Source organism: Sorex araneus, chromosome 11 (genome assembly GCF_027595985.1).
Source record: "Sorex araneus isolate mSorAra2 chromosome 11, mSorAra2.pri, whole genome shotgun sequence".
In the NCBI taxonomy this organism is placed as follows: Eukaryota; Metazoa; Chordata; class Mammalia; order Eulipotyphla; family Soricidae; genus Sorex; species Sorex araneus.
In genome coordinates, this window is record NC_073312.1 from 13917956 (window position 1) to 13938419 (window position 20464).

The window sequence follows — 20464 nt, forward strand, 5'->3', positions numbered from 1 at the left end:
CCCGCTGGCGGGGAAGGGGCAGAGTTTGCCCTTCCCAGGTGGAAGAAGTGATTTGTGCCCTCGGCTCGCCCTGGGCGCCTGGGGGACAACTGTCACTCTCCCTGCACATCCTCCGTATGGAGGCCAGGGAAGGCGTGCTCCTTGGAGGCACACAGGTCTACACCGTGGGTATGAGCTCGGGCTGACCTGGCCCCTCCTCTAGTTTGGGGAATGGATGCGGGGGATGGTCCCTGGCTGATCTAGACACGCAGTCAGTGCAATCCCACCGATGCCCGGAGGTCCCGGAGTCTTCCTCCCTTTTCTTAACACTCAGCGAACAATGACAGCTCTATGCCCTCCCCAGCCTCACCAGGAGCCCCCACCCCACAATGGCCCCATTCAGTCCCCCACCAAGAGCGATTGCCCCAAGTTTAACGGCCTGTGTTAGGAGAGCGCCAGGCACAAAAGGAGGTGTTTCCAGGTTCAGTGAACACTTTGCTGCCATTCACTGGAGAAGGAACAAAAGAAGTGACCCCTTTACCTTGGGCAGGGCAGGGGCAGGGTGCTGATCCCCACAAAGTGCAACCTTTATGGGGGACGAGGGGAGCGGGGACCACCATGTGTGGGGGGTCACTGTGCAAACATGGTCCCTGATTATTTTTGCCTTTCCCCAAATATATTTGCATAAAAATGGGATTCTTTTGAGCCCTAAGAGGAGCCTAAAGGAAACTTTGGGGGGGGGGGCACGTAGTGTGTACCCCACCGAAGAACCAGACTAAGAAGGTCAGTGGGTAGGTCTTAAATTAGACTCTGGAATCTTTACTGGGAAAATAGCCCACCTCTTTCTTTGCTTTAAATTTTTATTAGGGCTTACAGCTATTTTTATGAAGGAATCCAATGTTTACGTTGCTTAATTGCTTTAATTACTAGAGCCCGCCCGCTCAAAACACCCGACTAATAGAGGTTCCTTTCTGCAATGCCCAGAAATTTTCTTTCCCTAATTGCAAGGCATGTACCTGGTTATCTCTGACCCTGGATTTCTACAGCAGTCTTGGGGAAATCTGTCAACAGCCCTAGATTTTACTAGTTGGGTCATAAAGCTCCATCTTTTCAGTTTCTATTATTTGGGGACAAAGTGCCCAGATTCAAAACCGCCTCAGTCCCACCTCCCTCTTCAGACCCCCCCCCCCCACACACACACACACTGCCCAGCCAAGCGAGATTAGTCATACTAAACATAGCCCATTCCCAACCACCCCTTCAAGCTCGGACAGGCCCAGCCCAGCTGACATTCCAGGCCTGGCTTCACATTACATAATGAGAACCTCGCTCCCATCACGGGCTCCAAGTCAAAACAAACTTGCTGAACTCGACCCAGAGAGCCCGCCCATTTCCCCCGGTGACAGTCTGCGGGGCAGCGAGGGGCAGAACAGAGCAAGGGGACCTGGAGACTCCACCAAGGAACTTGGGAAGCCTGGCCCACAGGGGTCTACTGCACCGCTCTGAACTCAAGGACTTGTGACCCGCCAGAGAAGCCTCGAGAGATTCATTCCTCATTCCGTGCGGTGTAGACGGGGAGGGAGCAGGGGGGAGGGGAGCATGGGGGGGCACACTTGTCTCCCAGGGTGATTTCCACACCTGCCTGTGTTTGGGTTTTTAACAAATGCCCAGAAAGGAGAAGAGAGTCAAAGAATTCCCTTATACCATCTAGGAGAGAGGGGGTTGCCCAAGAGAGTAGTTTCTAGTGTATCTTACATGTGAATGGCAAGTGTCCCTCTTCACAGCTGACCTCCTGGGTCAGTCCCTCCTCATCGCTGCCTGAGCTTCCTGGATATGCTCACTGGAGCCCTGGAACCACCCTTGCCCAGAGAGAGGGGGCGTGAATGTCTCTGTGAACCACACATGCGGCCTTGGGTGAGAGACAGCAGGGTGGAAGAGAAGGGCCAGAGGTCTGGGCTCAAGTCCGAGTGTCCAGCCTCGCCAGCTGGCTCCATGACCTCCCAGCAGCCTTCTCTCTTAGGCCTCAGTTTCCCCAGCTGGTTGGAGAGAGCCCAGAGGGATGGATGGGGTTTGAGTTAACAGTCGGGTCTTCCATGTCTAAGACTCCATAAGTGACTCTTGCCCACCCCTCCACAGTCAACACAAGTCCCCATGAGGGCCGCTCAAAGCAGGGTCCACAGGAATGGGGTCCGCTGTCCAGGCCCCTGTCTCTGAGTTACTTTGCCATCTTATGCCAGAGCCCCGGCCCATTTGGGCGATCTCCAACTAAGATAAGGTACCTGTCAGGTAATGTTCACTGTGTTATTCTCGGCTTTCCATCTTACCCACAGAACCATCCTGGGGAAATGTCCTTTTCACCCCAAAACTGGAGGTCACAAAGTTTCTTAATAATTTTTATTTCTATTTTTAAATAATCTTAATAATATTTATATATTATAAATGTATTTAAGGTTAATAATATTTATATATTAATCTAAATATCTTTGATTGTTGATGATTTCTTAATAATCAGGACCCCAATTTTAAATATCACATACCAGCAGGCAGGGGGTCAACTATCTGCCCCTTTCTGAATAGCTCTAGTTTACTGGGTGTGCAGAATTGTTTTGCTCTTGTCTCCTTCTGAGTGTTTAAGGGTTTGAGGGATAACCTGGGTGAGGGGCCACACCTGGAGTTGCCTAGGGGATACTCCAGACTTTATGCTTAGGGGAAAGGGGTCACTTCCGGTGGTGCTGGGCACTGAATTAAAACTGGGACTCCCAGCATACATAACATGTACTGACCCCTTGGGACTGGCTCTCCAAAACCTCTCCCTTCCTTTGAAATTGGGAGGCTGGAGAGAGGGGGGTAGTGGGGGGGGGGGAGAGAGAGAGAGAGAGACAGAGAGAGAGAGGGAGAGAGAGAAAGGGAGAGAGAAAGAGAAAAGGAAAGAGACGGGAGAGAGGAGAGAGAGATGGAGAGAGGATGAGAGAAAGAGAAAGAGGGGGGAGAGAGGAGAGAAAGAGAGAGGAGAGAGATGGAGAGAGAGGAAGAGAGAGAAAGGGAGAGAGAGGAGAGAAAGAGAGGAGAGAGAGTTGGAGAGGGAGAAAGAGAAAGGGAGAGAAAGAGAGAGGAGAGAGAAAGGGAGGGAGAGAGAGGAGAGAGAGGAGAGAGAAGAGAGAGGAAGAGAGAAGAGAGAGGAGAGAGAGGGAGAGAGAGAAGAGAGAGGGGAGAGAGAGAGGTGAGAGAGAGAGGAGGAGAGAGAGAGAGGAGAGAGGAGAGAGAGAGAGGGAGGTCTGCTGGAGCTGGGCACCCCAGGTGTCCCCCACACAGGTATCCGTCTGATTGGGAAAGCAGCAGAGAGAACAAAGACGAGGGTAAAGAGCAGGAACAAAAAAGGGGGGAATCTCCCAAGATGGCAACAGGCAGGGGCGCGACAGGGATGGAGAGGGTCCCGCCCACAGGCAGACGTGGGAGGGAGCAGCAGAGACATGAAAGAGTCTGAAGGGCTGTGGCCAAACCACATCGCGCTGCATCCCAACTCTGAAGGGGGCTCGAGTGGAACACCTCCCTCAGCGCGGCCGTCCTGGCGGGCTGGAGGGCTTCCACAGAGACGGGGCACCCGGGAGCATCTGCGGGCGGGGGGAGAGTCCCCCTGCTGTCTCGAAGGAGGGCGGGGAGTGTGCTGGATTCTGAGGCTCGGTTCTTCCACCCTGAAGGCAGGAGCGAGTCTGTCCTGCTCACACCACGTGCGTCAGAACAGCCCTGCGATGCCAACCGCCACGTGGCACAATGACAAGGTGGCTACCGAGCAAGGCACGCCACGGACTGCCCAGGGCCCCTGTCCGGGCACCTCCCATCTCACCCGAACCATGCCGGGAGCTCTCTGATCACCTGGGCCCAGAAGCACCAGAGCAAGACAAACCGCCTGTGTGACGAGGTCAAAGAGCAGTGCTTAGTGATACTCTTCACAACTCCCTCCCCTTTCTTCCCGCTTCCTGTCAAGGTTGGGGCACCTCGTAGGTCGCGGAGCTGAGGGTCTGAATAATCGGGATCTGAAAGACACCCCTCTACCTCTGCACCTCCAGAGTCTTCACCTGTCAAGCTCTGACGAGGTGCTGCGGGGCCGACTTAGCCCCTGCTTAGCCTGGAAGCCAAGGCCCTGACAGCCAGGAGCATGGAGTAACCATTTCTGGAGGGTCACCCACGTCACCGTAAGCATGTGGGCAGATCTCCTGGCACTGTCCCCAACGGGGGGAGAGTTCAAAACTGCCAGGATGCTCCAAACCAAGTAGAACAAGGAGACTGGTGGCCGTGTGTCTTTCAAACCATCAGATGAAGTGTCTTCACGGGAGCGGTTAGCCTGTCCTCAGCTGCAGGGAGTGACACACGGTTCCGGGCACCAGAAGAAGGTGACTTGACCGGCTCTGCCCTGCAGGGACAGAGCAGGAGTGGAGAGGCAGCAGCACTGGGGGAAGAATCTCACTTCTAAGACTTTTCCCCCAGTGCTCTCCTCCGCCCCTCCCTGGTGTCCAGATGACATCTATTAACTTCAGGCTCTGTTCCACAAGGGATCTTGGCCTCTGGCTATGAGAAGAATAGCATCAAAAAATTGCTTGCCAACAACCCATAAATTTAAACAAGTCAGGATGGCAAGAGGAGGCTGCCTGGGAATCATCACAGAAGTCCAAAGCGATGTGGTTGAAAATGGGACACGGAGACAGCCAGTCCTCCCCAGGGAGGCTCCATCTCTCACAAAGGCCAGCCCTGCGGACTCCCGGGAGGATGAGGCAAGCCTCTCCTGGCCCCTGGGACCACGCAGAGTCTTGGAACGACCGAGAAGAGTTCAGTGGGGAGGAAGGGGCTTTGGGGGGCTGGGGGGAGATCTGCCGTGAACCCCGACATTAACTCAGAACACTCGGCAATGGCAGTCGTTTCATTTGCACCAACTGTGGGGCCGGGCTACGGTCACGAGCAGGACAGGGTTCTAAGTCCATCACCCAGAAACTCAGACCTGACCCCTGACCTGCACACCAGCCTGGCCTGCGCCCGCCTGGGTGATGTGCAGTCTGCAGTGGAAACGGGTGCTCAGGCCACCTCCCCACCCTCCTCCTCCCATCGCCCACCAGCATGGGGACGGCAAGGCTGCCGAAAGGACCACACATGGCGCGAATATATGCTTTATGCTCTCAGTCCTCACACCCACTCACACAAAAGGCATACCATTAATAAGTGCAAAAAAATGTGGGTCTCCTCCCAGGGCCATCTTGGGCGAAATCCCTGCTCGCTGGTACCCGCCTAGCGGGGGATCTGATTCGGAATTCAGCGGCAGGAGAGGTGGGAGACCACCGAGCAGAACCAAACACGGGCACATCTCACTGCGCCCTCCCAAAGGAACCTGCCCCCTCCAAAGCCCTGTTCTAATCATTCTACCAAATGGCTGACTTCTTTCCCCCCCCCACCCCACACCCCCCCTTAATTTGTGGGAGCCGAGCAATTTTTACTGTGGGTGGTAACAAGAGTCTAACTGTTTCTAATTATTTAAAAAACAAAACCACACACATAAAACAAAACAAAACAAAAATCTATGCTGCCAATTGCTGTGAGACTCAGAAGCCGCAACTTCCGGTAATAAAGATTTTTCTTCCCAACTATGATAAACCCGAGTGTCTGGCGAGCATCTGTGCGTCTATTTGGGGTTTCTCAAGCAGGATCATGGAGGGGAGTACATGGGATAAAACTGAGGGATGGGGGGGCGGTTTGAAAAATATTGGATCTCACATGGGTAAGGTAAGGGCCCCAGTTTCAAGAAACAGTGAAGTCCCAGCTCAAAGCCCCACCTTGTGGTCAATTACTCTCCAGGGAACGAAGGGCACATTTTTTTGTTTTTAAATGTTGTGTCATAGTTTCCCCTCGCCTTAAAAAAGGAAGAAATGCTTCCTACCTATTGGGAAGATTAAATAAATAACTCCATGCAAACCGGGTGGTACACAATCGGAGCTGGTACCTCAAAAGAACATCCCCTCAATGTGATTTCGAGCTTATTTCTATAGAAAACAGGAATGAGATTAGTTCCTCCTCTCGTGGAGGGGTAAAAGAATATTCAGGAAAAAATAAATAAATAAAGCTTATGTCTGAGGATAGACTCTTTGGAGGCTTTTGTTGAGTTGCTGTTTGGGGGGTCCCCCAAGCAGTGCTCAGAAGGTCCCAAGTATGTGTCCCTGCTTGGTCTGTCCAATGCCAGGTACCACGCAGACCACACGGGCGGTACCTTGTGGCACCCCAGATGGAACCGGGGCCAGCCACATGCAAAACACACACACACACACACACACACACACACACACCCCTTATCCCAAAGGGCAAATCTCACAAATGATGAATAGTACTAGAATTAAGGAACAACATCCACCACCTCCCCAACACACACACCACCACCACCACCACCACCACCACCACCACTACCACCAGCACCGGGGATGCGGTTTCTTCTCTCCCGGACTCAGCAGATGAATTGAAAAAGAACCATGGAGAATAAGAGGCGATGCCGACAGACTTTCACCAGGTTTTACGCAGACCTCTTTAAGTCACTGAAATCGCCCAATAAAACGAAGGCAGATGCACTGATGGCCCTGTCCTGAAAATGGGGAAACGAGAAGTTGTCCCTTGCTAGCCAGCAGCAGTGGCCGGGCACAGAATCTTGACCTCATGCCTTCCTTAATCGGCTCATCAGTCTCTGCAGTAAACATACCCCAGCACCAGAACATTCCCTCTTCCTTTGAGGCAAGATACCTCAGGCTGAGAAGACCTGCAAGAGTTACGGCTTTATCGTGACATCTGCAAGAGCGGGTGCGCAAACAGAGCCTTTCTGAGGGAGAGGAAGTCCTTGGAGAAGGCCCTCTTGCGTAAGACCCAGAAGGAAGAGGCGAGCACTGGAGAACGAGGAAGCGATTTCTCTGGGCTAATCTGGACCTTGGTTTCACTGAAGTCGATTCCTACTCCCTCACACCCAGGCCGAGAAACCAATACCACCCGCCACGGTCTCACTTTCGCTCCTACCCCACCTGCTGACGGTGCCAGGAAGAGTCACGAACTTCACCCGGCGGCCTTCAAGTTTTGTTCATGGAATCCGAAGCCCGTCGGCTTTCCACGGGGAGAATGAGACTCACTGTGCTTTTCTAAAGCAAATATTTAGTGCTTTCCTCGTTTAGGGCCCTAACATGCAATCTGTCACCCAAATAAGGGCGTGTTTACTTGCACCTTCTCCTGGTGGGTACTTGTCAAAATGATATCCTGTTTCCAGAGTCAGGGGGATGACCAGCACTTTCCAAGGGGCGCCGATCATTCTGTTTGTTCTTCCAAAGGCTCATTCAACAGAAAAGTCTGGGCCGGTGGCTCCCCCCTCACTCCACTTGGAAAAATAAGCCACCTGAGTCTCCCGAAGGCCCCGTACTCTTCCCATCCCAAACGCAGAAAAGCAACTTGCTTCTAAGTTGCTTCTCAGCTGTGGTGTCTCTGCTTCCTCCCGGGACGCTTTGCTGGGGACAGTGAGAAGCCTTCTTCTCCCACCTGGAGAACATTCTTCTACAACAACCTGTTGCCGGAAATAAAACTCTCTCTGCTCTCTCTGCTGGAGGCCAACTTGACCGCACTCCGTGTGGAAGGAGATGGCGTCCTGGCTGGAAATTTGGATCGCTTTCAGAGCAGGCAACAATGAATCTTTTCTCCTGATTCGACAGTGACTTTGGGTGACTTTGGATGCCAGAGGGCTGTGACCTCCCCTCTCCTCCCTTTCAATCCCTGCTGTCTGCTTTGGGTCGCTGCCCCCACATCTCAACTGGCTGATGGCACGTCTCCAACTCATTACAAAGCCGGGAATTAGATTACACAAGAATCTACATGTGTGTGACCGTGTTTCCTTCCCCCAGAAGAACCCACCGCAGAAGCGGTGTCAACCGCTCGACCAAGTGTGACCCTGAGCTGGGAGCTCTGGTTTCCCGGGGGTAGGCGAGCAGAGGCTAGCACCACTACATCTCACTCCGCCCCAGGAAGTGCAGACACAGAACTAGCCCAGCACCCGTGCAGCCCGCTCCCAGCTCCCAATTCCTGCTTTTCTCTTGTCCCACGACAAGTAGGGACAGTACAGGAGGACCACTTTGGGTTAAAAAGAGTCCACAGGGGAAAATGCAGAGATTGTAGCAGTTATTTCCTTTCATCCTGCTGCCTACTCACTTCACTGCCCTTCTCAGGTATTGCATCTTACCCCCAAACTGAAGGTCGATGGCAAGCCCACCGCTGTGGCTGTTTTCCAGTAGCCTGTGTTTACTTCCTGCTCTGTGTCCCATAGAATTAAGGTAAGTTTGTTTAAAATGATTTTTTTTTTAATTTTAAGGCGAAAAATCACCGCAAACTTTACAGACTACAGTGTAGTGTAAATGTTAGTTTTGTATGCTCCAGGAAACAAAAAAAAAAAAGAAATTCCTGTGACACACTGAGTACAGTATTAGCTTTACTCAGTCATCTGGACTGGAACCCAGGCTCTCTCTGAGACGCGTCTCTATTATTCTATCAGCTGGGACATCGGTGGCCCCAAAGGAAGCACTCTGGGTCCATGGCCAGGAAGAGTCAGCACTGAACAGCAGAAGAGGGAACCATGACTTGTCAGTAACAGCGCCGGCCTCAGCAGCACGGCTGGAGGGGGAAAGTGAGTCTCTGATGAGCCCGGATGAACCAAGTCAGTGGGACCTTTCAAAGGGCAGCGATGATCAAGATTAAACCCACATCCCACATCAACTGACTCCAAGGGCTTACATGAGGGTGGGTCAAGGTGAGGGAGATGATGAGGGCGGTAATAGGAAGTAGGAGGAAATTCAGAGAACCAGAGACTGGGAGAAGAAGGCTGATTTATTGCACAGCATACTTGAAGATACTTAAAAAAAAAAAATCTCAGATCTTAAGAGAAATCTGCTCCTCAGACTTATAAGTGCCCATTTGAAAAATACAACCAAAGCTGGGTACCCAGGAGAGAACCCCTCCCCGCTGGCCCCGGATGTGAACCACCAGCTAGACGGGGTGGGCTGTGCAGAGACAAACATGCCCTTCTCTTGAGAAGGAAGCAGCTTCCTGCACCCTGGGAGCTGGGTGTCGGCACAGAGCCAGCTCCTTCCACACACAGAGGAAGAGGCGCAGAGACAACCTGGCCTTCCTCGGGAGCGCCAAGGCGGTGAAAGATGCCCTGCACCCCCAGCCCTCGCCCCACCCCACCCCCCAGCACCCCTGCCTCAACCCCACCCAGGTTTCTCAGGCGGGCAGGGCACAGCAGCTTGGCCGAGGCGGAGCAGGGACGGTGACAGGCTGCCTCTCCACCCAGACAGCTCCGGGCTGCTAGTGACTCTCCGGCCAAAGGGCTTCTCACTTCCCTGCCACATCGGGCCTCTCCCTGTCCCCTGGGCACCGAGGGAGCCACCAAGCTGGCAGAAATGCGCCGGCAGGAGCCAGGCATGACGTGATTGAGGGGGGGAGCCGGAGCCCTCTGACCCCAAGCCCATTCATCACAGTTGCTCCAACATCATCTCCTGCCAATTCTGCTTTCCTAAAGCGGCGAGAGGGCCAGCACCCGGGCACAGGGCTGCGGGGAGCGTGGTGGGCCGAGCGGCCACTGGGGCCGGGAAATGAACCCTGTGCTGTCCACGGGCCACCCCCATCCCACCCGACCTCCCTTGACTCACTTCTTGGATGCTTCCGTTCCTTGCTTGTCCCCACCCTCTCTGGTTGGAAGGAACCAGCTTTTGCAAAGGGACCCAGTGGGAGGGCACACAGGACACACAGGCCTCCTCGGCACACCTTCTGGGCACACTCCGCGCCCTCCCGAGGTGTCGGCAGATGAGGAGGCGGCAGCTGGGGAGCACGTGCCGGGGGGTGGCATGGCCCAAAGAAGGCCCAGCATGCGCGTCCCTCAGGATGCCACGGGCCAGGGCTGAGACCTTTGCAGCCCCTCAGTGCTGCCTCCTTCCGCATTTCCAAATCAAGACGAGCCAGGCCTGGGGTGGAAAAGGCCCGCCCTTGGGAACAGACGCCCGCACTGCAGTACGCCAGGCGCCACCTCCCCGCAATGTTTTTACGACTACACTTTAAAAATAAGTTTTTCCAAAAATGGGTGGGTGGGGGGGGGCGGGGGAGCACAGGGGCAGTTAAGAGATCTGCCAGTGATCACACCCAGGGCTTTCTGACACGGACAAGGCAATGGCTCTAATGTCAGTGCGACGTTCTTGAATGCAGCGGGTGGGAGCGGTGGGGAGGGAGGGAGGGGGGGACCGTGGAGTGGACAGCGCGAGCCCACCCGCTCCCGGGATCCCCGCTGGTAAATTCCGCTCAGGTTTCCCAGGAAGGTGCACGGAGACGAGAAGACAGAGTAAGGTCGAAACCTCCGACAACGTCGCTCCCAGAACCGTAATTGTTCTTTGTTACAAACGAGTCAACTAAGTCCCACGGTCCAGGCTGAAGTCAGTTCCTTTCTGTCCTCAAATCTGAGTGACGTTGGGACAGGGCTCTGAGGCATGAGAAGCCGACACAGACAGACAGACAGACAGACAGACAGACAGACAGACAGACAGACAGGCCCAGAGACGGGATAGCGTAAGTGCCGCCATTCCTAGAGGCCAGCTACACCTTCTCTTCCAGGGTGAGGTACCGTGAGGAAAAGGGTTTCCTGAGGGCGGAGACACACACCCCAGGGAGACTGAGCTGTCACCTCTCTGGATGACAAGGAGTCAGAGGAGTAAAAGGTGCGGATTCCAACATGCCAGCCTTCGCGGGCCCAAGTCTCCTCCATAAATGTCCTTTGTCACAGGGACACCAGGAAATAAGTGACATACGAAGAAAGGGGGAAAGGGAGGCCGCCACGGAGGTAGCAGCCACAAGGCAGCCTGTGGGGTCCCAGTGGATGCCAGGCGGCCAGGAGGGTCCCCTCAGCCCCTGGATGGGCTCCCCTGGGGACAGCCCTCAAGTCCAGGGCCTGCACTTCCTGCTTCCTTCACCAGCCCTGAGGGGGTGGGTTCGGGAACAGCGCCCCCAGCGTCCGGCCTGAGGCCCCGCAGGAAGCCCCAGAACCCAGCTGGGTTTGCTGGAGGGGTAGGCCGAAGGTGGGCACCAGCTGTGCCAGTCAGAGAGTGGGCTGTGCTAGAGAGGGTGAAGTGACACGGTGTGCCTCTGTTCTCCTGGGCGGTTCATCCCCGAGGAGACACTTCTCCGTCTGGGAGAACTGGACAAAGCAGCTTTGCAGCGAGGGAAGGGGGGACAAAGAAATCAAATGATCTGGCAGTGCAGGGGTCTCTCATGGGTGTCACCCCACGCAAAAAGCAGGAATCTGGGGGAAGGATGGACTTCCTGGTCCACCGGTGGGCTCAGCCGGGTTCTGCGATGCCAGGAGGCCGTGAGGGGAATGCCCGCTCTGCTGCAGAAGTCTTCGACTCATGCCATCTCCCACATGGCATGCCTGGGCACCAAACTGAAAAATCAGACTGCAGGGAGGCAGCACCTTCGCACATTAGGGGGTACCCCCGTTTGAGGGGGTACAGAGACTCTGTGGCCCATATGGGGGAAAGGGTTCTCTTGTAAGAGATGCAAAAGAAGCAGAAACAATCCCACCTATGATTTTAAGACACATCTCAAACACGACAAGAAACAGTCCATTTATCTCCCAGAAACATTTTCATTGTTTCCTCATCACATCCTAGTCTACATTATCGAGAGCGAGAAGACAAATTAAGCAGTTCAGTTCAACCAAAAGCTTCTAACGCCAAGTTTCAGGGCAGAGATTCATACAGCAAATATTCCCCTGCAAGGGTACTTTGTTGTGTAAATCCAGATTTTTCCATACATAACATGTATTGAAACACAGAGTACGAAGGAAATGAAGTAATCTCTATATTTGCTCCAAATGACTAACAAGCAAAAATAAAACTACAGCCGTGATGCCATGCTTTTCAGAAATCAGACATATAATAAGCCACAGATTTATAGGATGTGGTCTAATAAACCTAAGAAAAGTTTCATTTCCTCCCAGCAAAATGGTGAACTCCCTGTCTATGTGACTAGCTCTGTAAGAGAACAGAAGACTCTGTTTCCCGAAAAAGTAGAAGTCGAGAGCTAAGAGATTGCTGAGCGAGAGCCAGCCCCTCACACACACACACACACACACACACACACACACACACACACACACACACCCCTACCTCTAAAAATGAAATTTAAAAATTGGCGAAAGGGTAAGGCAACAAAAACTCAAGGGGACAGAGAATCCTTCCCTTCCTCCCCCAAAGAGATGCCTTTGTCGTACCCCAAAGGAGGAAGAAAGCAAGATACAAAAGAAGGCTCCAGACAAAGACCATTTTAAAAGCTAGTTTGCAAGCATTTCCATGAACATAGTATTGACTAAGCAATTATAGGAAATAACACTTTCTTTCTTATCGGAGTGCATTTATGCCTTGAGTCACACCCTATTATTGTCATTATCAAACATGTTAATAGCCCCAATGTAATGACTCTGTATGGCAAGCTTTTCAAATGTACATGAATAGGTAACTAGTAAGAAGTGACTCATGCCTGTTCAGGTGGGTATTGACTTTCTTAGTCATATTTACTCAACTGGTCTCCCAACACGCACTGCCCGAGGAGAGATCGGCAGGATCCGACTCGGGCCGAATGGACGGACACGGAGAGGAGCCACCATGAAGGTTCCAGGGAGAAGGGCAGAAAGGACCAGCGGTGCTTTGTGCACAGTGAAACTCACGGTCCTGCCCAGCGCCGGGCAGGCTGGATGTTGAGTAGATCTAGTACATTCTCCTTAGCCGGGGGAGCAGATGGGAGAAGCCATGCACAGCTAACAGCTCAGGGGGTTGGAGCTTGGTCCCTTCCAGCGTATTGCAAACCTCCTTGCCCCTCTGCAGAGAAACTCCCTCGCTGCACCTACACTCTAGGACTGCCCTGGAGTCTAGGAGAGAGAATGTCGGCAAACGGTGACAGACATGCTAGGACCTTAGGACCTCCTGTGGGGTCCCTCTGCCATCAGTCTCTCGGGATTCCTCATAAGTAACGGGCTCCACAAGCCCCCTCCTTTCTACAGACACAGCCATACGCTCACAGAAACTGAGGGTCTCAATTCAGTTTGGACTCCCTGGCGTGCGGGTCCCACGATGCTCCCCGGGGCCCAGTTGGGCAAGACGCCAGCTTGGTTGGAAGAACTACAGAACTGACTTCCCTGGACATCTACCCCAGGGAGCATGTGAGCGACTGGCCGGCCACCCCTGCGGTTTGTGTGCGCTCCATCATACAGGCCACCGGCCCCCTCGCCCCTTCCTTCCACGGGGTCAGATTCACAGCAGCTCGAGAGGGACAGGTTTCGCTGATGAGGTCACAGCACATGGCAGCAGCGCTGCCGCCCGGGCGCACAGAGGCCCCTAGAGGGTGTTGTGGGGCCTGGTCTATCCCCACTGGACAAACTGAGACCCAGGGCCCAAGGCCCAAGGCCCGGCCCACGAGGCCCCGCCCACAAGGGTGAGGGATCTCGGCGAAGCCGGAAGGGAGCCTTAGCGGCCACTGGCACCAGGAAACTGGAGTTCTAGGAAAGGGTCCCCGGCTTTCTGTTTCATTTTCTCCCGCACAGGCTGGTTCTGGTTGTCCTTTATCTGCCTTATAACTCGGAGCAGAGATTAATGAGTGACTCCGTGCCGGCCCTGGCGGAGGACGAGCTATGTTCGGTATGGCCTTATCGTGCAGCCAGGGCGGCACGAACGCTGTGGCCAGGGAGGGACTGCCGAGAAGTTTCCGTGGGGCCAGGGAGAGGCTCCCCCCACCCCCGTCCACCCAGGCTGCCACACCCCCACTCGGCCTCTGCTCTGCTGGGGCCAAGAGAGAACAAGGCTTCGCCCAAACACAGGGTGGTCCAGGCACAAACATCATGCAGGGGATCCAGAGACCCAGACACATGCCCCAAGGGACTCCCACGCGGCTGGCCACAGGGGGCGGAGGGGGCGACTACAAAGACGGATTTCCAGGCACCCCCACGCCTGCCAGCGACTCCCAGAGTGACGGCCCACGGGGGAATTCGGAAGGATTCTTGGGGGGAAAGGGCCACGGGCACAATTCCAACTGTGTCAGGCATTTCTGCAACGTCGCCAGGGGAGAGATGAGAAAGAACTGCATCCAAACAGTCAAGCAATTCAGGGGGCGGGGGGCTTAGATTTGCTACAGGCCTTTCTCTCCTAAGTGGCTACGTGCTACTTCTGAAACCACCCCAGCCTCAAAGACATCTCTGACCGCTTTTCTCTCCTGAGGTGGCAAACAGGCCTCCACGCCCCCACGCCCGCCGCCTGTGACTCTCCACCCACACGTACCAAGCCCCCAGCACCAAAGCAGAGGGTGAGGAATGACTGTGGAAGACAGAGGCAGCCCTAACTGGCCTTTAGAAACAGTCATACTGATACACGGGAAGTCTTCAAATGTAGTACGTAGAATCATGTGACAGAGACATGTTGCACATATATATTCTCATTCTATGACCAAACTTTTTATTCTCCCAACTGTTTTTGGGAAACAATAACTTTGAAATATCAATAGAGTACATGTTACCAGTTTTATCCCTTTACTATTAATAGTTACTGATTTCTAATTTGAGAAATCTTTAATGAAAGCAAGGTCAGAAGTTTTATTCAGGCTGGAAAGATAGTACAGGGGGCTGCATGCTGTCAACACCGGTTCACTCCCTGGCTCCACATACCGTCCCCTGAGCCCCACCAGGAATGATCCCTGAGGATAAAGCCAGGCATAAGCCCACTAGGTATGCCCCACCCAAGAAAAAATAACCACAAAAAGCATTTACTCCAGAAGAAAACAAAAGATTCACTATTTTTATTTTTAATGTTGAATCAAATCTCTCTTGAATTGATTTTTAACGTGCTGTGTGAGGTGGTCTCCCTTAGTTTAGAATTATTAATAGGCTTAACATTCAGAATAACATTGCCAAGGTGCAAAAAAAGGGGAAAAAAAGAGCTATTATTAGTTTGTGGGGCAACCCGGCTCTGCTCAGGGCTTACTCCTGGCTCTGTGCTCAAGGCTTATTCCTGGCAGTGCTCTGGGAACCATATACAGTGCCAGGGATTGAGCTGGGTTTGACCTCATGCAACGCAGGCGCCGTAACCCTTGGGCTATCTCTCTGCCTACCCCTACACAGGCTGTTACATATTAACTGTCCTTCAAACAAAAATAAAAATAAAAAGCTAGTATGCACACGAAATCCTTTGCTGTTTAAATCTAAAGCATTATTTGAAAAAAAAAAAAAAAAGAAACACACACACGCTTCAAAAAATCTGCATGGACTTCTGTGTTGGTGAAGGCGGAAGTTCGCCCGAGATGTCCTTCACTCTCTGGGACGGCTGACCTGGAAAGCGCTGCCCCTCCCACCCCCCCACAGCCCTGAGCAGGGTGGGGCTTTGAGCACAGCCTCCGGTGGCCTCAGGACAGTACCTGCCTGCTCAGGGAAAAATCTGAGTTCTCTGTAGCTGAGCACACAGGCTGGCGTGGAAGGGCCGGGGCGGCTCCTCCCATGCCAGGAGCGGCCAGCGGGCATCGTCTGTGGGCATCGTTGGGGGGGTCAAGGTGAAGGGAGGCCCAGCTGTTCATCCTTGGGGACACGGGCCGCGCGGCCTGCCCTGGGCTCCGGGAGCACCACCCTCTCCCGTAAACCGCCTCTTTATGGTGCTGATAACCAGCCTGTGGTCAGTCCACCCAGACATCGTGGCACCTGAGAGCACCGCGGCCCGGCGGGAACCCAGGGAAGCCCCATGCCAGGGGCACCGGGCCGGGCGCCTTCGTGCCAGGGCTAGCTCGTCTCCTACCGCCGCGCTGCTGCGAGACCTACCTCCAGACACCAGGGCTCCCCAACCTTTTGTAAGGAGTGGCTCCTTTTCATGTCCCTGAAGACTGCGGTGCTGAGGGTGAAGTCTGAGGGGGGGCAGAAGTGCTGACAGTCATGTCCCTGAGTGCAGCAAGGGAGGGGACACTGCTGCCAGGAAGAAAGGGGAACAGAGTGAGGCTCCGAGGCCCGGGGCCGGCGGCCCCCGTCCCAACTGCTACCCGGACCCCGCTCCTCTGCAACGCCAACCGAGGAGACGAGGGGCTTCCCACGGGGTCCCCAGGGCTCGTCCACCTCCCTGCAGAAGGGCCAGCTCAGGGCCTCCTAGTGAACTCTCCAGCCGCCGCCGCCTCCTCCTCCTCCTCTTCCTCCTCCTCCTCCTCCATCTCCTCCTCCTCTTCCTCCCCTCTTCCTACTCCTCGCCTCCATGGCACCCTCTGTCCCCCGCCCCTGCTCGCCCACCCCCACTGCCCTTGACCCCCCACTCCTGCCTCTGAGTCCCCCGGGAATTGGCACATCCTCCTCTCGCTCGACTTACCTGCCGGGATCGCCTTAGTTCACCCGTGTGGAACAGCACTATATCCCACCTTCCTCCATCCCCTCACCCCCCCACCCCCCCCAAAATGGCCATTCCTGGTGCTTCCACTCCACACAACAACCTGGGGCTCTTTCCAGCCCTGACCCCAGGCCAGGCTACAGACGCACACATGTCACACTCAGATACTTCTGGGCCCTGGCAGGCCCTGGCAGGGCACAGCTCACGGGGCCGGTAGCAGCTTAGAGGGGGTGGACCACCAGCCCAGAGAGAGCGCCCCCTGCAGAGCACCCCCCTCGCCTGCTCTGGGGCAGGGGGGGGCTCCAGACAGGCCCCTGCATGTCCGTCCACTGCGTCTGAGTCCCCACAGTGCAAGGGAGGTGCTGCCAGGCCCTTTCCCAGAGGAGGAAACGGACTCAGAGACGTCAAGGAGCATGCCCAAGGTCACACAGCAAGTCAATGGCAGAGGGGACACCGGCCCGAGTTGCAGGCGGCTCCTGGTGCGGATGTGTGGACTCGCCTGCCTATCCAGATGGTCGCTGTTGCTCCCTGCGGGGGGAGAGCATTTCAGGGGGTGGCTTTGGGGTGGGGGCTGTCAAAGAACAACCCGGGGTCCTAGAAGTGCAATTTGCAGAGAAATATCACCCTGGCTGTCTTCTCTAAAGAAAGCGGCCCCTGTCCTTTCTGTCCACTGTGCACGAAGTAGCCCTGATTGGCTCAAGTCGTAGAGAGCCGTCTGGAGGAAGAGCCCACCAATCAGCCCACCTTCCTCCCTGCCAAGCCCCACACTTCAGGACGCACACCAGGAGACTAAACGCAACACCCGACAGTTCATGTTCTGGTCTTCAGGAAACGTGGGAAGGAAGGAACCAGGTGGGGAGGGACGGCTGGAGACAGGAACTGACCAGCATAAAACCAACGGACGGTCGCCCCGTGCCCAGGGCCGCCCAGCAGGGTGCTGTCCGGGGACGTCCAACTATGCCAGGGCCCCACGAGCTCCCGAAATGAGAAGGGGCCACAGCGCCCACAAACAGGTGCCTTCTCTGGGCCCTGGCGGGCTGGGGCTGTCCCTGACGCGAACCTCGGAAAGTCGCCCTTGGCAGAAGCCCAGGAGGGATAATCCCTAGGAAAATCTGGGCCGGGTTTGCAAGCCCCGACTGAAGGGCTGGTGCCCGGAAGCGTCTGAAGGTGTCGGGACTGGGTGTGGGACGCAGAGCGGCCCCCCCCACCCCTACTTCTCCAGGGCCGCTCATGTGTAATCAGGACTGTGAGTCACGGGCCAGGACGTGTCCACCTGCGCGACGGGCTCTGCTTTACAACCGAGCCGAACTCTCCTGCCTCGTCACGCGGCAAAGGTGACTCACCCGGCGGCCTCCGGGGATGTGCCTCAACCCTCCCTCCGGGGGATTCTAGAAGGAACCTGGCGGCATGGGGGTTCAGATGCCGAGCTGCTGCCTTTCTTTTCTAGCACGATGCTGAGAGCTCAGAGCGCAAGGTTCCCAGGACAAGGACCCCAGAGGGGTCTGGGAAGGAAATGGCCTGAAGGTCACCAGAGACCTCAAGAACGGCACTATCTTCCCATGACCTTTCCTCAGGCCTGGATTCCCACAAGGGAATTGAGGCTTCGGAGGAAAGGTCTCTCAGTCTCTCTCTAATGGTCTCTCTCTCCCTCAGTCTCTCTCCTCTCTCTTCTCTCAATCTCTTCGGTTTCTCTTTCGGTCTCTCTCTCTCTCTGTCCCTGTCTCTGTCTCTCTGTCTCTGTCTCTGTCTCTCTCTCTCTCTCCTGCATGGTCCCACATGTCGCTGTAGAAGTTCTACATGTTTAGGGCCAGAATAATAGTATTAGCAGGTAGGGCATTTGCCTTGCATGCAGCCCACCTGGGTTTGATTCCCAGCATCCCATATGGTCCCCTGAGCACCACCAGGAGTGATTCCTGAGTGCAGACAGAGCCAGGAGTAACCCCTGAGCATCGTTGGGTGTGACCCAAAAAGTAAAAAAAAAATGAAAAAGAAAAAGAAAAAGAAGTTCTAGATGCTCTTCACACTGCCACCATCCAGGAGCAAGACTCCATGTTTCCCAGAGGGTCTCCTCCACCTCTTCTTGTCTTAAAAGCCCATCCCACCATCCCGCCTCCCCCTTTTCTTCTAATTAGAATCCCCACCATTAATCAGTACAACCTCTTGGCATAATACGATCTTTACATATTACTTCCTACCAATAAGCCACTTCAAACGAGTCATGGCAAGGATGAGACGCCGTGGAGGCAACTCAACTGCTACAACTGGAAACCCAAGGTGAAGCCCTGAGGCGCCCCTCAAACCACGACTCCTCCGCAGATGCTCCAAATCAGGCCGCAGAGGGTCCTCTGTGAGTGCCCACGCCTGGTCCCTCTGCTACAGACACCCCCACCTCGACTAAGGCGAGGCGCCACTTGATTCTCGGGTCCTGCCACCTCAGTAGCACAGACGCCACTCCGGGCTCTGGGAGTGGGTAAGTTCTCTCAATCAACACAGCGCAACCCCCTCTCCTCCCTGCAGCAGCTCAGGCCCCCTGGGCTGCCACACTCGTGTCTGCAGCCTGGGTGCTTCTGGGTCAGGGGCAGCACCCCATCTGTGCACAGGCCAGCACCCTCCGTCAGCCTGACTTCCATCACTCAGCCCTGCATCACGTGGGTCTGTGCAGGAAAACAGGCACACAGAGCCCAGGAGATAACCCGGTTCGAATTCCGGCCCCTCGTATGGTCTCTTGAGCCCATCGGGAGTGATCCTGAGGACAGAGCCAGGAGTAAGCCCTGAGCACTGCTGCGTGAGGCCCCGATCCTCTACCCCCACCCAAGAAAAGACACGCTCCAGGCACCAATAAATGCAGGCCTCCTGAGTTTCCAGGTTTCCCCCTCCACACGAGGGGCTTGGTCCAAGGCAGCCTATTAAAGTAGGGGCCGGTGGGAGTCGGAACAGAGCAGGCAGGACAGCTCTGGGATTTGGGGGCAGGACAAAAGCCACCTGCTGGAATCATCACAGGCGTATCCTCCCCAGAACCCTGGTGCCACCAGATGCTGTGAATTCCACTTAAGCTGAAGGCACTGAACTGCTGAAATCTGCCTCCCTCCTTTCTCTGGAACACTGCCTGCGTGAGACAGAAAACTTTATTTATTTTAGCTTTGGGGCCACACCCAGCAGAGCTCAGGAGTTATTCCTGGCTCTGCACTCAGAGGTCATTCCTGGCTGGGCTCGGGGGACCATCTGGGATGCTGGGGATCACACCCAGGTCAGCTGTGTGCAAGGCAGGCATCTTACCCACTCAACCATCACTCGGGCTCCTGGGACTGAAGACTTTAAAAGGTCTTGATTTCATCAAAGGCGAAATGGACTCATGAGGCTGTGGCACTTCAAGAGAGAAGTTGGGGATGGCTGATCTTCAAGGGGACAAAGGGACGAGGCCACAAGGACCCAGCAACAGGATGTACCATTCCAAAAGTCAGGGTTCAGTACGTGTGCACAGTCTCCACTATTTTAGTGTTTGATGAGCTTACAGGCAACATTCCAATGTGAATGCAATCAAATGGGAGGCAGTGAGCTAGGAAGTACCAATTGCTCTGCCAGGAAAAATAAAATTAAAAAGCGGGGAGAGAAAAGGGTGGAGAGAGAGCAAGAAGAGTGTAGACAAGGAGCTGAAAATCATTTAACAAAAATCCTATTAATACTTAACGCCTCCAGAGATCAAGATTTTGTCTGAAATAATGTTATTCAGATCATAAATTGGTCCCCAGCTGTTGGCTATGCTGAATTCACCTCTTCGGCCTTTAGAAAGAAAAAGGCAGAAGTGTAAGGTTCTGTTTGAGCAGTTTGGCACTGTTCATTCGGATGTTATCCTGAGGGTTTCTGTGCTTTCTGGGGGAGTCTGACATTTACAGCCACGTGTCACTCAAGGGCTGCACAGACCACTGGGGTCCCAGGAGGTCACCCACCTAAGGTGGTGTGATGACGTGTTAGGACCGTCATACAGAGAAGACACATATAGCTCAGAACACAACCACTGATGCCTCCTGTCAACCTACAGA

At 54.5% G+C, this 20464-nt stretch overlaps 1 protein-coding gene across 30 annotated transcripts in view; it reads right to left on the reverse strand.

The window, feature by feature from the left end:
- The window catches only part of TCF7L2 (transcription factor 7 like 2), a 202111-nt gene that overhangs the window by 58788 nt on the left and 122859 nt on the right, over nucleotides 1–20464 (reverse strand). For 13 of the 30 annotated variants that reach the window (XR_008627056.1, XM_055119073.1, XM_055119071.1 and 10 more), the window contains one exon: nucleotides 15875–16018. The exons of the other annotated variants lie outside the window; for them this stretch is intronic. Coding sequence is in view for 12 of the 13 variants with exons in the window: in XM_055119073.1 (XP_054975048.1) it covers nucleotides 15875–16018 (144 nt within the window). In the remaining variant the exon portion in view is untranslated. The remainder of the gene's footprint in view (nucleotides 1–15874; nucleotides 16019–20464) is intronic. 30 annotated transcript variants of the gene reach the window in all.